This window comes from Amphiura filiformis, chromosome 12 (assembly GCF_039555335.1).
Source record: "Amphiura filiformis chromosome 12, Afil_fr2py, whole genome shotgun sequence".
In the NCBI taxonomy this organism is placed as follows: Eukaryota; Metazoa; Echinodermata; class Ophiuroidea; order Amphilepidida; family Amphiuridae; genus Amphiura; species Amphiura filiformis.
The window spans coordinates 52306413-52329295 of NC_092639.1; the positions used below are offsets into that span (position 1 = coordinate 52306413).

The following is a 22883-nucleotide window of genomic DNA, read 5'->3' on the forward strand; positions in this document are numbered from 1 at the left end:
ATCATTTTCAACCATCAGGGATCATATTTGAAAGCAATATACATGTTGTATTGAACGACGTTTTCAGCAATTGCACATTACTTGTAAATTGTTTTTAGCAATTTTCTATAATCAAAGATAACACCTGAATACAACATGCATTATATTGCATGAAATGTTTCAAAAATGTTTTTGTTCACCATGTTTGCAATAATTGCAATAAGAAACTTCTTTCTTACGATTTCACATCAAATATTACTCCCACTTATTGTTATTTTTCATTTTCCCCGTTAGAAAGAGCATACACAACTTTTGCATTGCTTGCACATATTTTGTTACCTTCAGTTCTTGACTCTCAAAAAGTACAGTATACATTTTTAAGCATACAAACTGCCATAGAAGTAGTGTGTATAATATCAGCGGTCAGAAATTTGCTGATAGCAGTTTAACTATTTCAGGTTGAATCAAAATGTGTTCATCCATCATCAATATACTTTACTTCAGATAGAGTTAACACATTCTGTGTACATGTTATGGGCATCAAAATGCTTTGAAAGTATGACTTTTATAAAGAGCTATGTTTGCCAAGTCATAACTGTGTGACTCATCCAAGTCAAAACACACAGGCACACATAAAAATTATATACTGTACTTTTTAGAAGAAGTGAACCCAACTTATAAAGTTCATCTAGGTGTGTGTGGGGGCACACTGACAAATGACTCCCCTCACTTAGCAGGGTGGAATTTCTTTGTTGATTTAGCATGGTCCTGTAGTAGTTGACATGGGGCAAATTCTGGCCCATAGATCTCCTGGAATCTCTGCATATCTGCGACTAATTTGTCTGCGCCGTATGTGTCGACGAAACGGAAGGGGCCACCGTGGAATGGTGGGAAGCCAAGACCGAACACGGCGCCCATGTCACCTTCAACCTGTCAGGATGAAAGAGAAATAAAACGGATGATGAATGACATGAGATCCTTGATATCCAGGATAAATTTATCTGTTGCTGGCTTCTTTGGCATGGCAACATAATTATCCTCAAATGACTTAACCAGGGTGAAAATTTGCAATTTTAATGCTAAAATTGGGCTTATTACAGTGGAAATAAATACAAAAATATTAACTTGGCCTCAATTCTTTATTGGTAGTGACATCATTGATGCAAGAGAGCTCATTGGTGATGACAAGGGAAGGGGGGGGGGTAAAGGTCAATCCCTCCCCCCCCAGGATAAGGATAAACTCCCCAGAGATAAACAGTGCAACCTAGTGTACGGTATTACTTGTGGTGACTCCTATGTGGGTGAAAATAAACAATCCCTACAAGCGTGTTTAAACCAACACAGATGATCATCAATCAGGTGCCTGATGAAGTCTGATGTTTTCTGATGCAACGTAACAAAGTAAATTGCAAATTTTAGTTCCAGTATTAGATTTAATTTACAAAATTAAATAACACAAAGTGTTACATGCACTTGCCTTTGTAACACCAAATGTTTGGCTTAAAGTATTCTTGGAATTTGGGCTTTTGCTGTTAAATAATAGAGTTATACTATTTGGCTTTCATGTGTGACTATCAAATATGACGGATTTACCATAGCGTTACACAGAGGCTTTTCGTAGTTCAAACTCTTTCAATTCTATTTTCTTTGATCCTGTCTAACAGTTAAACTCCTTGATCTTATATCGCAGATAAAACATACTGACAAAACAAGATATCACGATACAAGCACACACACCAGTTTTAACAAACAACATTACAACCGTCTGCTTACCGGGTCCCTCAAGATACCATCTTGCAGACAATACACAGCCTCATTGATGAATCTGGATGCCAAACGCATCTGGATATCGCTCACAGAGTCAGCACCTTTAGGTTCCAAGGCATACTTTTTAAGGAGTTCTACAGCGGCAGTGTTCACTTCCCTGTTCTTGCTCTTGCCACCTTCGTACACAAAGCAACCTTTGCCTGCCTTGCGACCTGGTATGGAAGAAATGAAAATAAATATCAATGGCTTATCACACTATGTTCAACGCCCCAAACCAAGCCACCTCAAGCCCACACGCTCTTAACCAAATAAGAAGCAAGTCCTTTCAATATTTTCGCAAAAGGTTGTTGCAATTGCACATGTGTCAATACATGTGACATCAAAGGGGGTAAAATAATCCAATATCTTCCATAGACAGCCAATGTAAATTTGATGTGATTGCCAGGAATGGGCTATATTCCATTTAAAATCCACACTACCCCTGTGGAAGATTTTGGAAATATCTTCCACAGGGGGAGTATGTTTTTCAAATGTAATTGGTCTGGGTTAATCATTTTGAAACCCATACTCCCTCTGCATTATGGCTTTACCTTTATCTTCCACAGATGGAGTGAGTATTTCAAATAGAAGTTACCCAACTGTCTATTCTATTTGAAACTCATACTCCCACTGCAGAAGATTTAGCTAAATCTTCCACAGGCTGGGGTAGTGTGGACTTCAAATGGAATAGCCCAATTCCCTTTATACTATATTTCAGTTCATTTGTAACACTGTCAGTTCGTATTAAGTGCAATAATTTATTTTACTGTCAACAGCAACTCAAGCGGGGACATTTTCTGGTTGCCCCCTCTCCCCACCAAAAACTACACATTTCGATTTTTTTTTTCGTACCAAACATTTTTATCCCAACAATATTACACACAATTCTGAATTATCCAAGTGGATATTGCAATAAATTCAAAGTCATAATTATTCAGGATCTACTGTGCAACAGTTAACACTAGATAAAACCAGATGTGTTTCCAAAACACAGGGCTTAATTTTGCTTCTTCAAAAAATCCATGTTATTGCGTCAAAATGAACCAAAATGATGTGACACTTTGGCACTACTAGCTTTCTTACAGCATCCCTGATCGGTCAATTACATGATATATATATAAATTATAATTATCTGAGTAACCAATTAAATTAGAGTTGTTAGACCTCTTATCCAAATAATCCCATTCAGCCCTACTATTCCTACCATGTGTGATTGGTTATACACTTAGTAAAATAACAACAATTGAGGCCAAATATGATGCGATCAAGCAAAATGAGTCCGATGTCGAACAAAATCAAAATTCAGTTTTCAATCTCATTATATGAGCCATTCTCATAGCTTTATTTTGCTGAAAACCCCATCATAATTAGACTTATGGTTTCAAAGATATGGCCATTTTAGTGTTGCTCAGAACAATAAAATACAAAGGAAGTTGAATACTATTATTGATTATATCTCAAAATCAATATTCCCGACATCCGACTCATTGCTTGATCGCATCACAAATCAGCTTGTAATGTCCATGGAGTTAATAAATCATGCACTGATGACAACTTACCCATGAAACCAGCTGCTACCATGTCACGAAGCACTTCTGGATTACCACCAGCAAACCTCTCACCAAATGCTTTGCCTAAGAAATCTTGTACATGGACAGCTACATCGATACCTACTTCATCCACCAGGGTCACTACACCTACTGGCCAGCCAAAGGATGTGGCAGCCTTGTCAAGTTCTTTGGGTCCATATCCCTCCTGGAAATAGCATGAAAGGTTGAGATTGAATAGTTCAGTCAGTAAATGTTAGAAAATGTGCATGCAGACAGAAACGAACTTGAAACAAAGTCAAATCAAGGTTTATGCTACAGGTCGATAGTCCAAAGGGTCATTATAGTCTGAAAGTGTAATAACTTAAAAACCCTAACCCTTTCTCTAACCTAAGCCCTAATCCTAAATATAACTCTAACCCAAATCCTAACCATAACTCTAATCCTAACACTTACTCCTATAATTCCTAACATTTCCCCTCATGCTAACCCTAACCTCATCCCAAACCCTAATCCTAACATTAAATGCCCTAAACTCTAACTTGACCTCTTTCCAGACAAATGACCCTTTGGACTAATGGGCTATTCCTGAATTCAAAACTTTGCAGTGTGCAAGCAACCTTGGGTTGTTGGCTTACAACATTGAGCTAAGTTTATGGAAAGGGAGTTGAAAAGAGCTTAAATCCTCCTCAGTTATGTTAACAACTTTGATTTTGGATCACTAGCTTGGCTAAAGGCAAAACTATTTGATATCACTTAAGAAATATAAAAAAAACTAAATAAACACATAAACAACTAAATACCTGTAGCACTCTAATAGCCTCTGACATCATTGGGCCCAATATCCTTGTTGTATAGAAGCCAGGGCCATCCTTGACTACAATGCACAGCTTGCCTTGTCTGAGGCCTACATCTACTGCTGATGCTGCTGTGTCTTTGGATGTCTTGTCTGTGGTGATGATCTCAAGGAGTTGCATCTTGTCTACGGGTGAGAAGTAATGCATACCGATGACCTGAAGAAAAAGAAGAAACAGCCAAATTCATGTTGCTGTAATTTCTACATACTCACAGATACCAGATTAATAAATACCGCTCCTATACAAATACACCCAAATGTCTCACAAATACACTGTCTCTCTCAAATAAACCCAAATGAATCATAATGCATAGGTTTTGAGTTATTGTTTCGTAATAAGGAGGTAATTACTTTTTGGAATGTGTATATCACTGTGATGTATACTGAAAAATATCAGATACTAAACCATCCTTATATAATATGCGAAGTGCTTTACCCAATTTCCCCAGCTTCCAAGTAGCTTGCACTGTATAAAAATTTGATGTTGCCCGTCCCCCCGGCATCAATTTTATTGCTACTAAAGACCATAGGAGGATGACAGAAGCCCTTTACTTATAATCATAGAAAATATACCATCCTGGAGTGCCATGCATGGACACCAAAATAGTGTATCTCTAAAGTAAACATAATGGTCAGAGTTTTTTACTGTGAGTTGAGTGTACTGAGCATGTACGTGATTGTCTGCGGCATTTTCATGTAACACGGTTTCTTATGAGTCATGTACGGCTGTGTTGTGTACAGTGTATGTACAATCTCGCTCGGGGCATGCAATTGTGATCACAGAACGTCTCGGAGCTCTGAACATCTATGATACCGAGTTTAGTATAGAACATTATAAACCGTCTACGAAAACAATCACAGGATGAAAGATGGATTGTTTCACATCACAAGCTGGCAGGAAAGTAACATCTTTCACCAAGTGATGATTTTGAATTTACAAGTTTTCAGAGTTTTTAATGACAAAACCCATCACATCAAAAAACAGCAATTGTCGGAAGCCCATATTTAAAGATAAAGGTGCAAATAGGTATTAAAAAACAAAGAAAATAATAAGGAATTTGAACTCTATTTGTCAAATAAAATCACCATTCTACATGCAACATCAATGAACAAGGTGTCATTTTAAAGCATAAAAGCAGTCCTCTAACTTGGTGATGCAATCTAGAGGTCCATTTTTGATGACAACTTCAGTGTCGATGTGATGGGTCACATATATGCCTTACCTTCTCTGGTCTCTTGCTGGCTTTGGCTATTTCTGTGATGGGAATAGCTGATGTGTTTGATGCAAATATACAATGGTCTGGAATCACCTGAAAATAATCAAAGTAACATTATGTGTAAAGATGACAGCAACGTAAAACAACAAATTGATACACAATGTATTTTACATATTGTGTCCTCCCTCCTAAGTTCCCCACCAAACAAACAGGCACCAATAATACAAGGTAACTGCTTGATTTTTGATTTCTGTTATCAATGCCCCCCCCCCCCCTATAATTTTTTTCAATGAAAAAGTGATACACCATGTATTTTACATTCAAATGTTCCCCCCTCTATTGAAAAAAGAGGAACTGTGTTCAAAAAAGAGGAAAAAAGAGGAAAAGCACTGAAATATGCTCAAAATGGGCTGAAAATGAAAGAAAAAGCTAAAATTTCTAAAAAGAGGAATTCAGCTTTTAAAAAAGAGGAGATTTCACACCCCTGCACTATACAAGGCAAGTACTTGATATTGGTATTCCAGAGTTTTGATTTAAAGTTTGCATCTTGAAGTAGGACAATAGGACATGAACCAGAAATAAAGAAACACATTAGGGATTAATTTAATCATACAGGATGAAACAGAATACCATATTGTTCCTTACCAACGCCCTTGCTCTGATAAATCATCCTTCAAGAGCAGAGTGCATAAACATCTCATTTCTTGTGTCTGATGCTTTAATACTGTACCCCTTCACTCTTATGTCCCTAAGCTGCTGTGAACCACAGATTGGCCCATGTGGTTGTATTTTATAGTGCCTGTGTCACTCCTCATGGGCTATTGTTCACTCTAGCATTTTTTTTTTAAATACCCCCAATCTTATTTAATGAGGTTCTACATGCCAAGGGTGTGTTATGTGTGCACGCCTTTCATATGCATGGTTTAATTGCAGCATACGCTTTGCAAAAGCCATCTGACATGTTGCTATAGAAAAGTGTGTAAAACAAAAAGGCATTTTTGGCGCACACGTTTGTAGGGAGAACCTTGTTTGGTAGCAATATGACAGATTTGTGCAAAGGGTCACAATCACTTACAGCTTCCACCTCCTTGATGACCTTATGCTTAATGTTGATGTCCTCAAACACAGCCTCGATCACCATATCACACTCCTTAAAGTTGGTGTAGTCAACCTGACCGCTCATACGTGACATAATGGTGTCACGTTCAAAGCTAAATGCATGGGAGAGACACAGGAACATCATGTCAGAATTTGGATGTAGTTAGGCCAATTAAGTGTGATATTTTACATGCTGTATCAAAATGGTTGGTACCCATCAATTTTGATGTTTATTGAAAAGTCTGCTTCTTCCAAATGCAACATTGGATACTTTTGAAATGCCCAGAATGTATATTGATCAACAAATTATTTGGATCTTATGTTGAATTTTGATGCATCAGACTCATCCATTATCAATAATTACTGATGAGTACCAATCGTTTTGATACAGCTTGTACAGTACAAATATTTACACGGAAAAAGTTTTCAATTTTTGATGACAAAATAGATTCTTACTGCCCTAAGGTCTCATATCCAAATACTGTAAGAGGGCAATTTTCATGTCATTTTCACGCTTTTAGTAGATAATTTCAGAACCGCAAAATTGAAAGCCAGTGAAACTATTTTTGACCCAAAACCATGAAAGAAACCGTAAACTATTCAGAACAATAAAAATTGTGAAAAACTAACAGCACTTTATACAGTAGCATTATACAAATGTATGGATAACTTACCTGGTAATTTTCTTCCTTTTCCTTTGTTTATCTAAGCTGTTGACACAAGGTAAAAAACAAACCAGACAAAAGTTGTCATCAATGTAGACACTGTTTTATGCTAGCCTGTAACAAATTCACCTTTAACAAAATTTCTTCTGTGTGATCATTGTACTTAAACTGGGTTTTTTTCCATCCATTTATCTGGTTGTCTATTCTACTCATGTACCCTTAAATGTTAATCCTATTAGTATTTTGTGCTCTCTTACACTAAGGATAAACCCTAAATCCTAAACACTAATGCTAACTCTAATCTTATCCTTCACAGCACTAATGAAAGAGCCCAATTTCTAGAGTACTAGCGGGTACTTGTGGGTATTACAGGAAGGAAGGACCCTCATTTTCCCTACCATTAGGTGTCGAATGGGTAACATATTGTCCTAATAGCCTGTAACTTATCTAAGGGAACTGCATTTGGTGGGTAACTGTGTGTGATCCCTGCCAAGAAAGTGAGTGAATTTTAAAATACAGCTCTGTATAGTTTGATTGCAATTGACCAAGTTAATATTTACAAAATGCTCATTTCTTTTTACGCATCATATTGATTTGAGCCCTACTTTAGCACATCAATTCAACTTTATATTGCTTTGTATCGCATGGTCCTCTATTTCAAGAGCATATCAAGGGACCAGGAGATGCTGGTTCTGGTGTTTTAATTAAGCCTGAAAAGCAACAATGGGTAACACCAATCATTGGGCTATTCCAGTTAAAATCCATACACCCCCTATGGAAGATATGACCTTAATCTTCCACACAAGGAGTGCAGATTTCAAATGGAATCACCCATTCAGGTAATCCCATTTAAAATTCACACTCCCTGTGTGGAAGATTAAAGTCATATCTTCCAAAGGGGGTGTATGGATTTCAATTGGATTATAGCCCATTCTGTCCAATTCACTCACCCTTTGTACACCTGTTGTTCACCCCTTGCTAGCCCTGCCAGGTTCATATCCTTGAGTATAACGTTCATCTTTTGGATGCTGACTTCGGCGACGCCAGCTCCCATCAGGCCAGCGCCAAGGATGCTTACTGTTTCTACTGGTTTCTGTGGTGTGCCAAAGTGATTCTTCTTGCAATGCACCTGCAATCAAACAAGAAACATTTTATACTTCTCGGCAGAAATAATAGTTTTGCACCTTGAAACATACAAACCATCTAAAATAGTTTTTGCATTGTAAAAGCTCCGACTTTGACCACCATTTTCTGATATCCTTTTCTCCAATGAAGGCACTGGATGATATATTTGGTTAGTACCTCCCTAGTTATGCACTACTAACCAATTAGAAGAGATTGATTGACATGTGCCGTCAGACGCAACATTCAGAGTTTTCTGAATCCAACTATACTATATCTAAAAATAGGTTGACCTATGTGAACTAAGAGGAAGGGGTGTTATTTTTAGATAGAATAGCCCAATGAGGCAGACCAATTAGGCGATACCTTAAAACAGGGACAACTACAATCCCTTTAGTTTCAGGCTATGACTTTTGTACCACCAAACAAGTTTGGGAAATAAGGATATGGGATCCAGGGCAACATTGGTTTTTTTTTAAGAAAAAAATTCCACACCTTTTTGCTTGGTAATCGGCAATATTTTTGAACGGAATAAAAAACCTTGTTCACAGAGCTTTTGCTTGGAACCAGTTGTAATTCTTACGATTATTTATATATATATAACCGTTATATATATATAACCGTCAAATTTACCTGTCCATGGAAGAGTCCCATGAGAGCCCTACTGTGAGGTGTCATAGCTAATTCACCAAATGCTTTAATCTCTGCTTCATAACCTGCCTCTATGCCATTGTCTTGACCTGCTGCTACTACCTGCAATGGAAGCAGAAAAACACAGAAATAAATATGGTTACAGTTTATTATGCAAACATTAGAGTCACCTCCTCAGTTATTATTGGGAGACTTTGGTTGACCGGTCATGTGACTCAGGGAGTAGAAACGAATCATGTGACCTGATGAGTGGCCGATAGAAGCCTGGCAATGACAGATGAAGTCTTCCATGGTCCTTATTCAAATCTAGTTATATGGCTTGAATGGTATATAGCTTCCTTACATTACAGCATCTTTCTATTCTAAACCACCTGCTGCTATCAGAGTCTGAATTGTTCACATTTTGAGTGTTTTTTATTGGTGCATACAGACACCAACAAGTGAGGGGTCCCTTTTGTGTACAGTGATTCTGGATCTAAAAGTGCAAGTGGTTTCACCACCATAGTGAGGGCAGTCTGAATGCTGGATGTTACAGATTGCACCTGTATGTTCTTATACATCAGAAATCAGTGAGCATTTGGACTGAGAGGCCGAAAATGACTGGGGGGGGGCTCTTATTACCCCAGGTACTAGAGGGCTATACCCTGGAGCTCTGATGAATCAGCTTGTCAATGTTGTCAGTTTTTTCAAACATTTTGTCTGATTAGACCAAAAAAATAGTCTGGCTGAAAGCTGCCGCGTATTACTTTTGTGGTGTGGATTTGTCTCAAAGAAATTAGCCAGTTTTTTTCCCTAGATTTTTGTGTGTGCGATGTGTTGCGTAAGCCGGGACGGGTTGTGCAACTTGTCCTCTCCCCCCTGGTCAGTACACACTGACAATTACTTACATCAATAATTTTGAGAGGTACTGGGTGTAATCCATGCGTCTGAGCTATCACACCTTTGCGTGTGTACGTTGTGGGTAGGGTGGGGGCAGGCAACTTGTCCCCTCCCCCTCGTCAGCACACACTGACATTTACTTACATCAATAATTTTGAGAGGTGCGGGGTACAATCCATGCGTCTGAGCCATCACACCTTTGCGTGCGGTCTTGTAAACAAAGTTCCTGAACTGTTGGGTATCTTTAACCATATCAGTGATTTCTGTACATAAAATAAATGAAAAACATTGACAAAAGCTTTTAATAATAATGACGATGCACACGTTGCCCAAGAATGCTAAAGATCTAGGCTTTGCTGTCAAAAATATTATAAGTCTATGGCTTGATTACATATATTCAGAAAACAGAATCATTCAAAAAAGCTTACTTTGCACGAGTCCCGTCTTTTTAGTTTTCTTGATTTTTCCAGCTGCCAAATCTCTGCAATGAGAAAATACAAAGTGAGCAACAAATACACTTATTAGACACAACATATGACATGTTTGTTTGATAATTATTAACTAGAAATTAGAATAAATAGAATTTTGCTTGAATATTATTTCTTCATATTCAAAGCCAGGTAACTCCATACGCCTACATGGAAGACATGACCTTAAACTTCCTTACAGGGAGTGTGAATTTCAAATGGAGACACCCATTCATGTAACCCCATTAGAAATTCACGCTACCTGTGTGTAACCCCCATTAGAAATTCATGTTACCTGTGTGGAAGATTAAGGTAATGTCTTCCATAGGGGTTTCTTTCAACCATAAAATCTCCTTTTGGAAATATCAGAGCATCATTGTCGCAAAAATTCATACAATCTCGATAATATCTTTTCATGGTACAATTGACTCATTTTGTTAGTGGTGTTATCGATAGAGATTTTGTGTATCGCCATGTCGGAAGAAAATACTTTCGACAATCGACATGTATCGACAGTCAACAACCTGACAGCGTGGGAAATATCTCCAATTAAGCTTACCTAATATTCATCAAAACAAATGCTCTAGATCGTTTGTGTGGCATTACTGCTCTACCCCACGTGATCTGCACAATAGTGAACATTATGTCATGATATTCCAAAGCTGTAATTGGTTGGAAGGTGCCCATGTCACTGATATGATATTTACATAAATCTGTTTGTCCATTTATTACGGTAAATTCACATCACTGTGATGACATATCTTGTGCATGTCATGTAATTTGTGAATTCAATCAATTCAATTCTATGCTCTTGGTTGTGGGGGTATGTCTTGGTGTATAATTTTTGTTGACCGTGTGAACTTAAGGTCAACAAACTTAATCATGTCAGGTGTCACAAGTTGGCCCCTAGATGAGTGCACGAGTGGCTAAACTCTCTATGCCGGGGGTGTGGCCTAGTAATTTTCCATACAAAAAATTGCTTTCTTGCATGAATGGTAGTTTCCTACTGCTAGTTTGTTTTGGTCTTGTGCTATTTATATTTCAAGTGTTTAAGCTATCAGCGGCTAGTGGCTTTTGATGTTGGGAGAGAGTACATCGTTCATGTCGTTTGTGTATCGATACTACCATTGAGTGTACCGACATGTCAGAAGTCTGTGAATTTTCCGACTATCGATACTTTCGACAGTCGATAACAGGCCTACATTTTGTAATATATTTGTTTGTGTGTTTGTTCGTCTGTCTATCTCACCTGGCAGCATTGATGGCTATTTCTTCTAGGTATTCTAAATTTCCTTCTGGTGCTGGTTTGTTCCCTGGACCTGTCAGGAAAACAACAAATAATCAGAATGATCATTCCTCAATTGAGCTATTTAAAAACCATATTTCCTCAATCAGTCGCCCTTCTATTAAATGTTCCCACCATGTTTTGCAATCAAGATATTTAAAAAATGCTTAAAATTCCATGCTATCTTGTGTAAGTAAGCTTACCATAGTCCCGGAAGTGAACTGGTTCAACCAGAAGTCATTGATCCTAAGTTCATAGCTCGCCATTTCGTCGTAATTTTTCAGCTTACCTAACTTTTTTTTAATTTATCGTTGTAAAAATTACCCCTTTCTGAAAAATACAATGCCCCAGATTTAATAGAGGAAATATGGTAGTTGTGTTTTTGTATGTTATTTTCTTCTGATATTTTGGGTTAGGTTTACCAGAAATAATACATTACCTATAGGGGGGACTGTCTGATCAACAAGACCTATCTTCTTGGCTTTTTGTGCAGGAACATTCTTGCCGGTGAGTATAAGAGGCAATGCTTCTGTTAAACCAATCTGTATCGGTTCAAACAAAGATGTATAATTAGGACTATGAAGAAATGTAACACTTAATGTAACAAAAAACAACAATACGTTTATGCTGTTGTGTAAAAGGGCTGAAACCCTGGAAAATGACCAAGCTATATTGACACAAAAACTGACAGCTGCAAAAGAAACCACATTTTAAGCAAGATGTGGGACTGTTTTCAGCACCTCTCGCAATCATATATCTTCAAGTAGCCCTTAACTGTAGCGTATACATGTTGATGCTCCCCTACAAGGCTTGTGCATTAGACGCATCAACATCTCAGTGCAAGTGCTTGGTTCTTGCTATCTAAGAGTGTATGAATCTTATTTCAACAAGTTATTACCAAATCTGTGTAACTAATGGGACTATTATGCTATTTGGTGCTGAAGTAATCATCCTTCTAGTGTTTTAATAATTCTATTTTAGAACATAGGTTGACAGTGTCAGTTTTTCACAAATTTGATTTTTTTTAACTCAACCGGTATTTTTCAAGCTTTCCACCTGTCAAAATCGGATACTCAACACATTTCATTGTGGATCAGCATACACATCATCCAGCAAAATGCAAGTGATTTTATTTCACACTTATGCTCAACAAGATCCTAAAATGGTGACACAAACATTTTAGATGAAATATGTGCACATTTGACCCAAATTTTATGATTTTAAGGAACTATAGTGACGTTACACTTCTGTGGAAGGTTACTCTTCAGTACCCCCTGATCGCAGACTTACCAGTCTAGGTAACCTCTGGGTCCCGCTCATTCCCGGTAGCATACCTATTAAGACCTCGGGGGCATAAAGGACAGTATTACTATCACTAACGGCAATTCTGTAGTGACAGCTCAGCGCAACCTGCAATGGCGAAACAAATAGTATTGCTATATCAGGCATGTATGAGACGACAACTCACCAGTCTAGGTAACCTCTGGGTACCACCTGCTCCTGGTAGGATACCTAGTAACACCTCAGGGGTACTGAGGACAGTCTTACTATCAGCAGTGGCAATTCGGTATTGGCAGCTGAGAGCAACCTGTAGTGTGAAAAACAAATAGATGCAGCAAATGACACAGGGGAGCATAGTACAAACTAAAGAGAGAAAGGAATGATACAAGGTTGTGCAATGGGCTATTCCACATAAAATCCACACTCCCCCTGTGGAAGATTTAGCTAAAGTCTTCCACAGAGGGAGTATAAGTTTTGAATAGAATAGACAATTGGGCAATTAACTTCCATTTGAAATACTCATTCCAGTTGTGGAAGATATAGGTAAAGCCATAATACAGGGGGAGTATGGGATGAATAACCCTGACTAACCACATTTGAAAAACATACTCCCTCTGTGGAAGATATTCCCAAAATCTTCCACAGGGGTAGTGTGGATTTCAACTGGAATAGCCTGATTTACCACTTACCTAGTCAAATTAAATTGAGAACTTCAGAACTTTCAAAAATAGAGAAAGGGAAGGAGAGGGAGTGCTAGAGAGGGATTGTGAGATGAGGGTAAGAGAGAGAATGAGAGAGATATACTGAGAGTGATACTCACAATATAACTTTCAGAGGAGTGGTTTCATGAAACTGATAAGTTGGCATTTTAAACAATGGTGAAAATTACCTGCCTATATGTGACGTGTCATGTCAAAAGGAGACACTTTTGGGCAGGATCGTTTTTCAAGGTAATTCCTACTCTCAACATTGTCAATAATATTTTGAAAGGCCGATATCTCAATTTCCAATTTTATAATACCATAACTTACTGAACTCAATATCTTTGCTTAGGAATGTCCGATTTCATTGGGGAAAACGGCGTTGTGGAGCAAAATATCTCTTTATTAAGATATGTTAAAACCTCAAAATTTATAACCTGCCCAAAAGTGTCTCCTTTTGACATGACACGTCACATATATCACCATCTATGTTATGATACTTACTTCTAGACCACCACCCATACAGGTTCCCATGATGGCAGCTACCACTGGTTTGCTGCTTTGCTCTACCTTCATTAACAACTCATGACCGTCTCTTGCCAAAGTTTCAATCTGTGAATAATAGAAAAGGACATTGGGATATTGGGATAACACATTCAAAACTGTAATTTATTTGACACTATCCAACTGCACTAGTAATACTTTTGTTAAATTGTTAAATTGTTTGTCTGACGTAAGTGGATTTACAATATAGATAGATTTCTGGAAAAGGGGCCTGGATAAGCCATCTAGGTGTACTGCCACTGGTGGGGAAAAGCAGTACAGAACCTATGACTTTTTTAGTCAAATTGGGCATGCTGAATCCAAATATCATGGATATCAGAAATAATAATCAATGTTTAGACCTTGACAATAAAATAGGGTTAAACACGGCTCCAATAATAAACACGATCCAATTTCATAAGAAACATATATCAAAGAATCCGTCTAGTCATAAGGATCATAATAATATGAAGTTTGTTCGTGTACGATCTGTTCTTATGGAGTTAGGCCTGGGTGCTTAATCTCGCCGATTAACTCTGCGGCGTGCCCGGAACCAAAGCCGCAGACCCACGCCGATACGCCTATGCTGAGAAATAAAATACTGTTGCGATATGCACTAACAAAATGTGTGTTTGCCCGATGAAAAGCCATGTTCACATACCTGCCAACATTGAAAACCTAGAAAACAGAGTACATGGCGAACGTGGGGCAAAGCGCCTGTAGTATCGCCTCTTCGGCGGGGGTCCAGGGGCCCACTTAAGGGCCCCTGGTGGGGTCCAGGGGCAAAGCCCCGGTGGGGGTTGAGGGGGCAAAGCCCCCCAAAGCTAGAGGGTTTTATAAAAACCCTTATAAGCCCGTTCACAGGAGACACATTTTATAGAAAAACAATAAAGAACAAGGTGAAAATGAAGCCCTATAGGCTTTATACACTTTGAGGAGGGATTTATACTCCATATCTAGCAACAATTTCAACACATATTGATGACTACAACCTTTGAAAAAATGTGAAAAGACATTCTGGGACCTGTTTTTACAAGTTTGAAAAATATGCTTCCTTGACATAGAAAATGTGCTTTTAAAAATGCAGTTTCCTATACTTTTGTACATAACGATCATTCGTTGAAGCGATTTTTTTGGCTTTATAATAAGGCCTACGTGACTGATAGGACACTGATATGATGCACAATACAAAGTTAAAAATTCAGAAAAAAAAAACATTTAAAAACAACATGTCAAATTTTTTGTTGACTTTGGAGAACCACTAGACATATTCTGAAGTGCTAGGATCATTCACAGTTAATTTGAAAAAAATTTGAAAAAAATTACAAATAAATTACAGTTTGTTATCTTTAATATGGAAACCACTAACTAATGTTTACCACTTCATCTATCACAATATTATACATGCATTGGTTTTCCATGCATTTATAATATGTGCTAGATGAAAAAAAGGTATGTGTTCAGTCACCCGTTCATTGGCTTGATCGGCCCAACTCCTACATTTCTCGCAACCGGCTTATAACACTTGACAACAATACCCTTACAAATTAGTGTCCTTGAGTGCGTTGATTCTTTGCGGATTATATCGACTGATCCGCAAAAATTGCTCACGGTGAGTAAACTCAAGTAAGTACTACAATAAACATTAATATAAAGGTTTTGAGTAATGAATGGCAAACCGCAGAGCAAGAAGATGGCAAGATGTTGCGAACTCGATGCCCATAACTGCTCGCGAATTCGCAGCCAGGGATATGGCCACACTATATTAATTCATCGGCGGGCTGCGGCTTGAAAGTGCAAGCCGCAGGAGAGCCATCGAAATGCTCCGAGACGACGCAGAGGTAATCGGCGAGATTAAGCACCGGGGTCTTATGCCAAAATGGATTTTTCAATTTGTACAAGAGTCAAAAATTGAAGTTGTTACAATTTTCATATTTTAAAAAGCTTGACCCACATTGTTTGTCTAGCTTCAGGGAGTCAGAAAAAGAATAATGGGAGTTTTCATGACGGTAACCTTTTCCTAAATAAAACTAGTTTTAGTTATTACATTTACAATAATATTTATCCGACTAAGAATGAGAATAACAATATGAATTTTTGTTTTTACTATCCTCTACCGAAGTGTGATACAACAGACAGGTCCAATATATTGTATCTGCATGTCGTCTATCACATGGTAGAGGATAGTAAAAACAAAAATTCATATCGTTTATTTTCTGAACATTCATGTTTTCATTATGAACTACTTACTTCTTCGGCTGTTTTGCAGGCTGCTAACATGCTACAGGAGAAGTACATGAAAAAAAAGAATGGATGAATGTCAGAAACTGAAACTACATAACCTCAAATCAAACAAACTAGAAACTGATCCAAGTAGAATTATTGGGATGATTATTATTGTGGTCTTTAATCAAGGTAAATATTTGTAGCATCTCATTTTGTGCAAGCCCTCAATACTTCCAAGTCAGTCATTTTTTTAAATAGCTTGCAAGCGTGTGAATTCAGACTTAAGGTCCAAACAAAACAGGCTAATAAAAATACCAATGTGGTTATTTTGATAAAATAGCCCGAATTCAAGCTAAAACCTGAAAACTTTCATGCCTGTTCCAGGGCTAGGGTGAGAACATGAGCAAACCCACCACTTGACTTTGATTCTCACTATATCAGGGGTGTGATTGGAGCTTTTGAAAAAACCCCAAGGCAATGAAATTGCGAGCGGAGCGAGCCGAAGCGAGCGGAGCTCTCGCCTGTTGCGGCCAGGGATCCAGGGGCCCGCTTAAGGGCCCCTGGTGGGGTCCAGGGGCAACGCCCCGGTGGGGGTTGAGGGGGCGAAGCCCCCCAAAGCCAGAGGGGTTTTACACACTTGAGCACGACTGGAGATGCAATTTCATGGGGTAAAATGCAAAAATGAGAAAACATTTATTACCTGTGAATACATACTTCCAGTATCATATCATTCACATACACATGAGAAATTGCATCACCATTTTTGCACAGTACAGTGTGTCTATAAATCATCCAGTCAGGGTTCTAAGGAATTTTCATTTTAAAATTGGAGATTTTCTCATATCTGGAAACTGAAAATTCGAAATGTGACATCTCTGTTAAGCATTTAGCTCTTGGTCCAGGGCCACTCCAAAAGCGACAAAAAAAAAAATTTTTTAAAATTTAAAAAAAAAAAAAAAAAAAAAAAAAAAAAAAAATTTTTTTTTTTTTTTTTGAAAATCGAATTTTTTTAATCCCAAAAATCCGGAAATCCGGAAAAATCACACCCCTGCTATATTTTGGTTCACCTCAAGTTCGTTAGTGACGTCAATGCTTTCCGCGGTTGGGCCACAAGCGTGCCGACTAGTCGCCCCTGTACGCGTGTGTGGACAGTCAGCGCGTTTAACTTTACGCGCATGATTCGATACTGCGGCGAGCAAAATGCGCACCTACGTCACTACCAAACTTGAGGTGAACCAAATTATAGTTGATTCAAGTATTACGTTCACAAAGCATTTAAAACTGAAATTTTCTATATGCGAACAATAACATATGAGGACCCCAACCCCTTTTACACCTATGCACACTTGCACATGTATGCCCATACTGTGCGATGACTTACTTGATATCTGCACCAGCAATGAAGCAGCCTGGCTTGCCTGATATAAGAACCACACTTTTGACTGCATCATTTGTCCATAACTCTTCCATCACCTCCTTGATCTCAGCGTTGAATTCCATGGATAAGGCATTGACCTACAAAATTAGAAAGTGAGTTTATTTTAAATGAACATTGGATCTTTTGAGATGCTCTTGAGACTTCATTACTATTTTGAGATGATTATATTTTTACAAGGACACCAGGCAGACATTAGCAGCTGCACACTGTTAGGGGAGGAATGAGCCACGGGGAATTCCTCCATCCCCCAACTTGGGTTTTGTATCTCCCAGTTAAAACAAACATTAGTGCATAGAAAACAAATAATAGTGCATAGTGCAACCCAGATTGTTTTGCTACCAACAGCAAGCAAACTTTGACTCTTGGTCGTACTTGTTTGCAATACATTGTGTGTGTCATGCATTGTGCTGATTATTTGCTCTATGCTCTTTTTGCGCTCATTGATGCAATTAATCATCACTTTTGGCAAGCATAAAAGTATTGCAGAGGTACAGACTAATTCTGGTCCCTCTGTGACAATCCAAAATGGCAGATTTCCTATGATGCTATGCATACACCTATACAGAGTCCACACTCTCTTTGTCTAGCCTCTTTTGATTCCAAGTCATAAATAACAAGTTGGATGAAAGATTTGTTAATTATCATACCTTGCTATTTGGTGAATTCATGCGCACTACGGCAACATCGTCCTTGACATCATAGTTTATGTGGCTCCGTGCTAAAAACAACAACAAGACAGAAAATCAAATAAGCAAAGCAATGAAATCATCAAAACATTTCTAATGGTTGTATCAAGTAAGTAAGCCTTGTCTCAAAGCTCCCGCATGATCCGCATCCGATTTCAACAACAGAAGAGCCAGTAAGTCCAAGGACTATATTTTTACCCTCAGCAGGGGTTGTTGATTTTTTTTATTTAAATCAGATTTTCTTTTATTTAAATCGATTTTTTTAATTTTTTTATCACAAGACTTACTGCTATACTATACCCCATGATAAAGTCAAAAGAGTACCAGTGTAATGCTAGTCATATGCACAATCCTACCAAGTATTTACAAAAAAATGATTTTGCACGTGAAAATTTCAAAGAAAAAAATTGGTAAAATCATGGGAAAAAGCCTGTTGAATTCTGCACCTTGAAGATGAATTTTCAGCAATAGATAAAGTGACATCATAGGGGCCATTCTTCGGTCATGTGTGTGACATAACTGGGGGTATTTCACACTAATGCTCCTGTGCCTGCTTTATAAATAAAACAGATAACACCATATATTTTGCATGATAGTTACATTAATGTCTATACTCTTCAAAAATATTTTAATTTTTTTTTTACGTTGTGTTATTTTACGTGTCAGGGGTCAACAAAGATTAGGTCACGTGTGTGACATCAGAGCGGATGCAAGTTTTTGGATTTTAAAATTCATTTCTAAATTTCTGTGAATGTACAAGGACCTACATATTCATACCAAATGTAGTAAAGCATTGATATCTTACAATTACAATGACACCAACATTGACAAGAAACATTCATGCCTAGCTGTGTTAATTGGGGGTTTGATACTAAACGTTTGGTAACGTGTGTGACATTTGGTTTTGTTCGTCTGAATGTCACACACGTTACCAAACTTTTGGGTGAACAATTAAAGTATTTTATAAAAGCAAATTTGTTTCCAAATTTATTTATTATATGCCCTATAACCAACTAAATGTATTATTTAGGGAAAAACAGTGGTGTCATGTCAACAATCACTTCATACAAACCTTCCATTAAAACTGAAATAACGGATGGTGACACAGAAATCCATATTCTTAGGGGTAGGGGTAAAACATGGGTCAGTTTTTGCTCTTTTTAAGAATATTTCAGGTGATGTTGAGCTAAAATCTTGTGTTTAGGTTCATTTTGTGATTTACTTTATATGGCAACTACAAATCGGGTAAAAATTACATGTTTGGATTTTTTTCTTCCATAAAGTCCATTTTTAGCCTATTTGTGTGTACAATCATTATCAAGGTTTTATCACATTTGTGAGGACACAACCACAAAATGATACCATAGCAGCAAGGTATCAAGAATGTTGGTACTTATTTTGGTGTCAGTGGATAGAGGAGACCCATAGCTATACATTGATACCAAATTCAACATCATAGGGTGCTCTTAATGGAATTCCATGGCGGAGTTTGTACGTCACACGTTACCAAACTTGTCACACACGTGACCCCGGTCACGTGTGTGACTTGTTAATAATCATGAATTACGTAAAAACTAAGAATAATAATTTCCATTTAGGAAGCTGGAATGGAGGGTATAATCAGTCTACGTTCAGTTAATAAAATCTTTTCTGATGGTAAAAACAATTGCATGTTTTTGGTCACGTGTGTGACATAAAACAACAATTAATTTGTTTCGTTAATTACGCGATTGTTGTGGTTTGAAAAATTTTTCAACAGTTCTGATTTGTTTTAGTGGCGTCATAACAGCATATTTTTCAGGAAATTAAAAAAACATAATACTGTATTGGTCCGAGTATAGTCCCACCCGTTTTTAGGTGAAAATTTGTCACAATTGGGGGTGGGATTATACTCAATTTCAACAACAAAAAAAAAAAATTTTAATTTTTTTTCGGTTGTCAGAGTAGCCTGGACCTGACCTAGATGCTAGGATCATTCATGGTAAAAAAAAAAAAAAAAAAATTTCAAGATGTTTTGTATTTTTAATATGAAAATTGATATTTTGTATTCATGTCATACTCTACTAAAGATATCAAAATGCATTAAATTTGAATGCATCTTGATATCATTAATAGAGTATGACCTGAATACAAAATATCAATTTTCATATTAAAAATACAAAATGTCTTGAATTTTTTTTATTTTTTTAGGTCAACCATGAATGATCCTAGCATCTAGGTCTAGGTCCAGGACATTACAAAACCGAAAAAAAAAACTTTAAAAAAAAAAAAATTTAAATTTTTTTTTTTACAATTTCTGGAATTTTTCAAAAATGGGGGTGGGGACTATACTCGAGCGTGGGACTATACTCGGACCAGGGTTCGATTTAGAGGTTTTACATGCACAAATGCATGTAACTTTGGCTCTGTGCATGTAGAATTTTGCCTGTGCATGCAAAATTTTGTGTTATTCAGCCCATTTTGAGGAAAAAATCAGAGTTGTGCATGTAAATTTTATTTTCTAAATCGAACCCTGACTCGGACGAATACGGTAATAACAAGTTAAAACTGCAGTAAGTGTTAAAATGGCCCAAAAACCTTACTTTCAGACCCAAAACTAACAATTATGTTAATTTATGCAAATTAGGGTGTTCGGCGATTAATTTTTCATGAAAATTACAGTTCTTAAAACTTTGAACTGTACTTGTCACAAAAAAGTTTTAAAATAAATGATACCTACAATTTGATTTTTTTCAAATTAGTTTCATTTTCTGAAGAATGGCCCATAGGTATTTTAATTGTATCCAAAAGTTGTAGAAACATTGGGAATGCAGTAAAACAGTCAATTTAAGAAAGAAATTAACTTACATTGATCAAAAGTAAAAAATGAAAAAAGTTGATTTAAATCAGTGATTAAAAAAAAAAAAAATCAAGTGATTTAAATCGCGATTTAAATCGGTGATTTAATTAACAACCCTGGTGTGTACACCTGCCGCTGGAGTAACACGCATCAATTGACCCTAGTTGTAGTAGTAAATTCCAATTTTCTTTGCTTTACCTCACCTGTTCGGCTCAAAATTAAAAGGGGCATATCTGACAGCAAAAGCTAACATTTTATGGAAAAGAAATACTAATTATAATACTAAATACAATATGGCTTTAAGCACTTGCTGAGACTTACCTTCTAGTGCAGAAGAAGCGGATAAATACCTATGTGTTGCCATGCATGTTGTAACATCCTGTAGAATGGGACACAATCACAAAGGCAACTTTGAATTAGTAAAAAATAATTTCACTAACCAACTTAATCTTACTTAAATTTTTCGAACAAAATTGCATGAATTTGTGCGTCGGGTTTAGGGGTGTGACTTATGAGGTAATTGCCCGGGTAATTGTGTGCTCAGCCTCAGGTACCCTAAATTTATGGGCGGGTACCCGTATTGCCACCAATCAGCCTGGTCCGTGCCAGTTCCAATAATTGAAACTCCCGGCTCCGACGTCGGTACTAAGAAATCGTTGCTCCAAAAGTGATTGCAAATTATACTCTACAAAAAAAGGTATAAAAATCAAAACACAAAAAACATTTGCACTTTTCTTTCCAATTAATGTTATATCATGAAATACCATATAGCGGAGGTGTTAGTTTATTGATAAGGAAAATATTCCTGACGATGACCCCATGTTGACAATGGCTAAATATGCTGCATTTTAAATTCAGGAAAAGGTTTGACGATTTGTCCGCCATTTTTTTCTTCAGATTTTGAGGTAATTTAGTAGACTTGCTTACCAGTTGTTTTTGTTATCTATGACCTAACTACAGATCATGAGATTGCATATTGGAAATGGAAAGTGAACTTTGACGTCGAGTCTTCTTCGACGACGACGTACGACTCCGTATCATCGTATGTAACGTGGTGTGAACAATTCTTGCCGCACTTTAGGCTTAGCTTTTTAGATTCATTTACATGCATGTTTCAGCCGAGACGGTTACATTTGCGGCCATGCATCGGTATACAGATCAGCGCATCTTGTTTTACAAAAAGTAAAACATCTTTGGATTAAAGTGACAAAGGTCATTTCTGAGTCCAGACTGCAGAATTCTGCAGGGTTTGTATGTAAGCTTAAAAATAATTAAGAAATCCGGTCTAACTTTACTGGCTCAAATTGAAGTTCTTAAATAACCTCAGAGCTCTATTTTTTTTTTTTTTTAATCTAACACTTAAATTAACAAATGGTGCAAGAGAGAATTTAAACGATACCTTTAACATGAGTAAATTTGCAATGAGAAAAGGTTCTCAGCGCTCCAAATGCCCGTACGGTAGCCATGCTTGCCCTTGTCAGATGATGACCTCACGTCACAATAACCTTTTCATTCTCGCGAAATCTCGTTCATGTTTTTAAGCAATTTTTACACTTTTTAGTCCATGTGTTCGATCTATTTGGTCTTATAAGTGTAG

General features: G+C 37.3%; 1 protein-coding gene across 2 annotated transcripts; it reads right to left on the bottom strand.

The window, feature by feature from the left end:
• On the bottom strand, positions 1-22765 carry LOC140166382 (trifunctional enzyme subunit alpha, mitochondrial-like). 2 transcript variants are annotated; one of them, XM_072189832.1, is made up of 20 exons: positions 22686-22765; positions 21608-21665; positions 18409-18479; positions 17705-17838; positions 16348-16378; positions 14059-14166; positions 12863-12982; positions 12012-12114; positions 11537-11606; positions 10249-10301; positions 9965-10083; positions 8924-9043; positions 8119-8297; positions 7178-7213; positions 6481-6616; positions 5412-5498; positions 4136-4345; positions 3345-3540; positions 1753-1958; positions 1-909 (listed from the first exon to the last, which is right to left on the bottom strand). In XM_072189832.1, the coding sequence occupies exons 1-20, from the start codon at positions 22692-22694 to the stop codon at positions 706-708; spliced, it is 2250 nt and encodes a 749-aa protein (XP_072045933.1). In that variant the 5' UTR covers positions 22695-22765; the 3' UTR covers positions 1-705. The 2 variants fall into 2 exon arrangements, with proteins under 2 accessions (XP_072045933.1, XP_072045932.1); XM_072189831.1 differs by lacking the exon at positions 12863-12982 and adding an exon at positions 13041-13160.
• Between the last annotated feature and the right edge of the window lie 118 nt (positions 22766-22883).